This window comes from Sinocyclocheilus grahami, unplaced genomic scaffold (genome assembly GCF_001515645.1).
Source record: "Sinocyclocheilus grahami isolate Dianchi unplaced genomic scaffold, SAMN03320097.WGS_v1.1 scaffold359.1, whole genome shotgun sequence".
Classification (NCBI taxonomy): Eukaryota; Metazoa; Chordata; class Actinopteri; order Cypriniformes; family Cyprinidae; genus Sinocyclocheilus; species Sinocyclocheilus grahami.
The window spans coordinates 929,438-936,673 of record NW_015505538.1 but is presented as its reverse complement, the minus strand read 5'-3'; the positions used below and the strand labels follow the sequence as shown (position 1 = coordinate 936,673).

Sequence of the window (7,236 nt, the reverse complement as noted above, 5' to 3'; positions counted from 1 at the left end):
CATATCCAGCATTAAGATGTTTTTAACTAAATTATGAGTCCATAATTCATAATAACGCTTCCTCCAGTGAAAAAGTCAAAATCCTGCCACATATTTGTTTAGAGCTGTTTAAACGGTGCTTGATCTGTGCAGATTTCTCTCCTGATTCACACCAGAACACTGACTCACTGGAGGAAGAGTTAGTATCCAGAAGCAACGGCTTGAAGTTAAAAACATCTTAATACTGGATTTGTTTAATCTTTTGTCTTCAGATGTTAACTGATGGACTGGAGTGCTGTGGATTATTGTGATGTTTTTAATCAGCTCTCATTCTGACGGCACCCATTCACTGCAGAGCATCCATTGCTGAGACACTGATGCAATGCTACATTTCTCCAAATCTGACGAAGAAACAAACTTGGACGGCTTGAGAGTGAGTAAATCTTCAGCTCATTTTCATTTTTGGCTGAACTACTCCATTAAATAATTAAGCAAGCAAGTAATGAAGAAGGTGTGTGTCTGACCTGTGCAGGGGTCGAGCTGGAACCGGGCACATCTGCGGTGCGTGTAACCGGGAGAGGAGGCACCAGATCGGTCCGAGCGCTACAGACGTGAATGGAAAGACGATAGAAATTAATCTGATCTGAGATCAGCGAGTGTGATACGAAAAATCCTCTTGACCGCTCAGTATGGACTTACTTGACCTCGGAGAGCACAGACCTCTCGCCATCCGAACAGTGGGAGCGTCGATACTGCCGGAAGCTCCTGGGAGAATGTGAATGGCGGATCTTGATCGGGTCACCTTGTGTTCTGAAACCAGATACAGTTTGCACTTCAGTGCCACATGGGTTTAGGTCCTTAAAAGCTTATTTTCTGTGTTACTTCAAGCTCAGCGTTCAGCAGACTAATATCCCAAAACATCAGATTTACATACAGCTCATCAGGAACGGTTTTAGAGATATAACGCATGTTTTCTATGGACACTAATTGTCAACATACTGCACTGGGAGTTTTAACATGCTGACAGAGACACGTATGTACATTTGGGGATTTAATTTTTTTATGGGATCCCAATGTTTCCTCTATTTGTAGAAATATTGACTGTCCTGTTTTATAGGACAGGTTGATTTGACTCACTCCACTTTCTTGTACGGAATCTCCTTTAGTTGCTCCTCAGAGAGACCTGAAGGATCGATCAGCTCCTTTCTGCACACAAACACAACATGATCAACACCGTCTGTCTTCTGTTTTTCAGAGATAGCGTCTCTGAGAGTTTCATTAAACTCACTGGATGTGCTTCCAGAGCTGCTCTTTAGCTTGGATGTCAGGACTTCGTCTATGACAGACAAGATGAAACAAAGTTCAAAGAGGGTCGGGTCATACATGTTTTTTAACCCTATAAAGCAAAATATATATTTAAATATGTTCAAGTATTTTGTCTAAAAGGTTCAGTGAACTGTTCAATTTAAAAATCGGAAATTTTCTGACTATGATTTCATATGTCAGGCTTTACAGGGTTAATAGTTTCAGGTGCTTACGATCGTGAGCGGTGTCGCGAGCGCCGATGGTTGGGATCGTTGGGAGTTTTTTCTTTCTGTCTGCGCAGGACAACCTCCCACTGCGGACCAGAATCAACCATCTCATTCTCCTGACGGGACCTGCAGGTTGTAGGGAGTTGTAGAAGTGAATGCATGTATATCATGATACGAATTCCTGCTTTTCTCAAAGATTTTCCCAATGCTCCGAAATAATTGTTTTTCCCCAAAATAATAGTTTTTAAGACCATTAACACCTTAATTTATAATGTCCATATATTTCAGGAGCCCTGTGCTCTTTTATTGTCCTGACAGCTCAATAACCCACCGGTTTCTTTTTTTACGATGTTCCCTGTTGGAATTCTCGGATTCGCTGCCGCTGCTGGTGTTTCCACGGGAACGTGACCTAAAGGGGCCAATCAGAGGGGTCACAGGTCACAGGACAGAATGAAAGAGGGACACACATTCCTGAACAGTTCTAGAAAGTTTATCAAGATCAGTTTTGCAAAAACAATATAAAAAATATTGTTAATAAAATTCACAAGGATGCAATTTTTCTTAATTAGATGTTATCAAAAATAGAGCAAGAACACCTTCCATCAAAAAAAAAAAAAAAAAAAAAAAAAAAAACTATAATAAAGTTTTTTGAAGCAAAAAACCTAAATCTACATTTTGAACATGCCCCAACTACAAGCATGTTCATTTATTTAACATTTTAACTAGTTTAATTGTGCTTTCAGTTCCCAATAACAGTGATGCACACTCTTATTAATACTCACCAAAAAATGAACATTTGCTGAAAATTTTGTCATCCTCAGGCCACAAAAGCTGCGTGTTTGTGAGAAACAAATACATCATTAAAGACATTTGCAACATAACGCTTCCTCCAGAGAAAAAGTGTTCTGGTCTGAATCAGGAGAGAAATCTGCACAGATCAAGCACCGCTTACAGTCCAAAACAGCTCTATATGTGGCTGGATTTTGATGTGAGAGACAACAGGAGATGCACTTTTTCACTGGAGGAAGCGTTATGTTGCAAATGTCTTTAATGATGTATTTGTTTCTCACAAACACGCAGCTTTTGTCTTCTTCAGATGTTAACTGATGGACTGGAGTGCTGTGGATTACTTGTGGATTATTGTGATGTTTTTATCAGCTCTCATTCTGACGGCACCCATTCACTGCAGAGCATCCACTGCTGAGTCACTGACGCAATGCTACATTTCTCCAAACCTGATGAAGAAATGGATGGCCTAAGGATGAGTAAATCTTCAGCAAATGTTCATTTTTGGGTGAACTAGTGCTTTAACAAACTCCATTCTGCAGATTTTGTCTCAAAAAAATGTAAAAAATGTGTCTGGTTCTATTTAAAACCAGCGAGCGACAAACTCAAAGAAACTGTTTTGCCTTGAAAAGCATAAATAAAAATAAAAAAAACAAAGAGCTGCGCGACACCAAACAGTGATTGTTTCCTTTCTGTTAAATTATATTAGTTGTGAAGCTGTTGAAATCTAAAGGAGTGAACGAATAAAAGCGAACCTCCTCCTGTACTGTTTGTTGGCCTGCGGGTCGTCAGTGGTTTGACCTCTCCTGTCGAGACAAAACACAATGAAGGACGTTTAAAGAGAAACACTGACTGTTTCATCATCACAAATGCCTGCACTGCTTTGAGGATTTATCAGTATTTATTTATTCCTGCGGCGGGACTCAGGTCTTATTGATGCCCAGAAGAAAAAACTCAGAACTAGAGTAACTTTCAGCTCCTTTACTGCCAGACAATGAGACTAGAAAAGCCTAGAAATATGAAACCATGTTTATATGATATCTTTTATAAATAGATATTCAATTTACTGTTATCAGTTTTTAAAAGGACTAAAGAAAATCAAGAAATTTTCATTCAGATGCAAGCAGTGTTTTTTGAATTAGCTTTTATTTTTATATTTTAATTTTAGTTGAATTTTTTTCTATGTATTTGCTATGTATGTTTTCTGTTTAAACATTTCTATTTAGGTTTAATTTATTTTTATTTCTAGTTTTTTTGTGCCGCAACTAAATCAAGAATTAGAAATGTTGCCTTGGCAAGTAACTTTTTCATCCAGTATTTATATTTGATTTTATTTAAAGCTGCAGTCCGTACGTTTTGCCTCTTTGTCGCCATCTCTGTTTGAAAACCTGGAATTGCAGCTGTGTGTGGAATTATCTAGCTTACGTGGGTTGTGCTCCGGCGCGGATGAATCTAATGTTCTGAAGAGTATGTGTGGCAGTCAGTCACCGCACCGGTGTGGATATTTACTGTACTTCGCAATCACAGATTCTAGCCTACGTCTTGGAATATGACCCAAATAAGAATTTTCACCGTATACTGCCATCTGAACAAGTAAGTAACAAGTCTGCCAAGTTTGTTCTGACCAACTGAGGAAAAATAAATCTCGCTACCAATGGTGATTAAATCTAAAGATCGGTTAGCTCATATCACATCAAACCGTGCAAATTATTATTATTGTTATACTTTATTCTCAAATGATTAATGTTAACAACATCAGCATTGGTGACTATGAGTATAGTGTGTATTAGCGTGTAGATTTCAATCTAATCTAATTGTCATACACTTCGAATTTCATATCAAGAAATTCTTTTAACCCAAAAAGCTAATTATGCTCCCTTCGAACTGGATTCCTTTAAAATACAAATCTTTGCAATCCAAGGCTAGCTGTAATCAGAAGCACATTTATAACTGGAATATAATTTAATTTCATTCACATGTGTTTCATAAACACATAATCCTTTCTGGATTACAATCCGCCATCAAAATGATGCATTTAATTATTCTGGCTGCTGTGAGAAAAGGCTATAAACGATCGGCCAGCTGCAGGATCCTCACATGCGATAGCCTAGTAGCCGGGACAGCTTCTTTATGTTTACAGACGTGACGTAATGACGAAAACCTACCCGTACTACTCAAACTAGAAAACATTATTATAAGATAACCGGTGTGAATCGGCGATAGTTTCGAACACTGGCTGGTTATGTACTTGGATTATTTTTAACCCCCAAAAAAGTTACGGACTGCAGCTTTAATTCAATTAAACAAAAATACGTTTTAATTTCTTTTTTAGTTATTTTATTTCCAGTTAGCAATTTTAGTGTTTCAAACTGAACTAAACGAAAATTTGAAATATTGCCTGGGCAACTAATTTAAGTTTTTCATCTAGTATTCATATTTTATTTCAATTAAGCTTTAGTTCATTTAACAAAAAACTAGTTTGTATCATTTTTATTTATTTTATTTCCAGCTAGCAATTTTAGTGCTTCAGATTAAACTAAATGAAAATTAGAAATATTACATTGGCAAGAAATGTACATTTCTAAAATTAAGTTTTTCATCTAATATTTATATTTAATTTTAATCATACTTTTTACTGAAAATAAATTTACTTCATTTCATTCAAATTTTATTTATTTAATTCAATTAACAAAAATGTTTTAATACACTTTTGTAGTAAGAAGCCAAATACAAAGAGTTGCATCCAGGGTTATTACACTCTAAAAATGCTGGGTTAAACACAACCCAGCGCTGGGTAAAATCTGGACCAACCTAGCAATTGGGTTGTTTTGACCCAGCGGTTGGGTTACTGCACAGAAGGTTGGGTTAAACATTCAACTGTTAGTTGAAAACAACCCAATTGCTAGGTTGGTCCAGATTTTACCCAGCGCTGGGTTGTGTTTAACCCAGCATTTTTAGAGTGTAATAACCCTGGATGCAACTCTTTGTGTTTGGCTTCTTACTACAAAATACATTTGTTCCAGTTTATTCCCACTAGAGGGAGCAAATGCATCTGGATTGAGATTCAGCGCTGATGTTCAAACGACTCTCGTGCGCTTCTTCAAATGCATTAAAGGTTCAATATAGTCAAAACTGAAATCTCCTGGCTTTTTTCATGATAACTGAGGTCTAGGTGCTATGTAACTACCATATAAGTTTCAAAACAGTCAGTCCACAGTAAAATGCACACAGCCTGCTTAAAGTAGCTGTGATTTTTCACGAACCGTTGTGACTTCCGTAAAAAGTTGACGTCAGAGCTACACAGTCACCGCCTTCAGTCACCCCCCCGAGCACCGCCCACCGTCCCACCCTCCTTTAGCCACACCCCCAGACAACATTGCGGAAACATGTTGAGAAGGTTAACTTTAACCACGAAACCAGATCGGCCGACCTGTAACGTTACACTCTCACTCAAAGGATGGACGATCTGACAGGATTGTTACTATGAGGTGGATCACTTCTATAACGTGTGTAGTAAAGACAAACTCACCGTCTATCTAGTCATGATGAAGATGTTTATACATTTCAATTTCAGCAGGCAACTATTTTTACAGCTACATTATTGTTCCAGCCACAATTAATCACAACAATGTATATACAATTACAAATGATTATATATATAAATCGTCAGTTTGTTGTTTGACACACATGCACACAGTGTTATTTCATGCAAGAAACATAGACATATGGCAAGAAATCTGTAGACGCGCCCATAACAACAAAAGACAATACTTTATTGAACCTTTTCTGATAAGAAGTGTGCGCTGCAAACGAGAGCATTTTTGACGATCGTTTCTGTCCAGTCCGCTCGTTTTATCGCGTTTAACCACAGCTGTCGTCGGTTTTTTGTCTGGCAGTGGCAGCAGATATGCGCTAAAATTTCTAATTTGAGGCTGTATTACGTCGATTCTGGCACCCAACATCACAACAAGATGATATTTTAAGCTCCTCATGTAGCTGAATCTGCGCTGGTTTGAATGGGCTGCCTCCAGTTTCCCCTTTGTTTTGCTGCCTCCAGCTAGCGCTGTGACGTCGCTGACCCTAGTTACCTGTGGTTGGCCTGGCCGTGCGTCACTCAGAAAACAACAGGCCACTCAGAAGAGAGGCTCATGAATATCAATTAGACAGGCCAAAATCGACCTGTTCTCAGCAGAGCTCCTGAGAGAGGAGCTGTAAAAATATATTGAGATGGTTTTTGGTACTTATACCGCAAATATATATTCTTAAGGACATCAAAACCTAAAATAAAACTCCAGAAAGGTGTAAAATATGGTACCTTTAAATAGAAGTGTAGTTTCAGTTGCTTCTTTTTAATAATCTGAACATCTTAGTCACTTTGCATCTCTGATTATAGTCAAAGTTGACCTGGGGTCCATATGTCTGGTTCCATATGTGGAGAGTGGCTACCTCATCCATCTCAGGTAATGAAACTCTTTCCAGCCTGTGACATTTAATCATACAAAAACAGTCCATAATGTACATTTCAACCCAAATATTTCAGTTTGTGACTATCTTGGAGAGAAAGTGGCCTCACTGCTGGGAATCACGACGCCAAAATATCAGTATGCAATTGATGAGTACTACAGGATGAAGAAAGAGGTATGTACACCGCTACAGCCTTCATTTATTAGCTGATATTCTCAAAAGCAGCATGTACAATTACTTAAGGACATACAAAGTCTTTTGAGAGATTTTGAACAGTATTCACATTGTGAGACCCTAATAATGTGTCATCCACAGGAGGAGGAAGAAGAGGAGGAGAACCGTCTCTCTGAGGAGGCAGAACATCGTTTTGAGGAGCAGCACAATCAGGAGGGCCAGCAGCCAAAGATCGAGCAACCAGAAGGAACTGCTTCTTTTGTGAATGTGACCTTTGAACTGGAGCAGGAATCACATGCTA

General features: G+C 38.3%; 1 protein-coding gene across 1 annotated transcript in view; it reads right to left on the bottom strand.

The window, feature by feature from the left end:
* Window positions 1-7,236, bottom strand: part of epb41l4a (erythrocyte membrane protein band 4.1 like 4A) — a 59,510-nt gene that overhangs the window by 4,289 nt on the left and 47,985 nt on the right. Inside the window, exons 14-20 of the mRNA XM_016229860.1 lie at window positions 3,053-3,103; window positions 1,843-1,920; window positions 1,518-1,637; window positions 1,268-1,315; window positions 1,117-1,185; window positions 679-789; window positions 504-582 (exon numbers count right to left, since the gene is read on the bottom strand). Of these exons, the coding sequence (XP_016085346.1) occupies window positions 504-582; window positions 679-789; window positions 1,117-1,185; window positions 1,268-1,315; window positions 1,518-1,637; window positions 1,843-1,920; window positions 3,053-3,103 (556 nt within the window). The remainder of the gene's footprint in view (window positions 1-503; window positions 583-678; window positions 790-1,116; window positions 1,186-1,267; window positions 1,316-1,517; window positions 1,638-1,842; window positions 1,921-3,052; window positions 3,104-7,236) is intronic.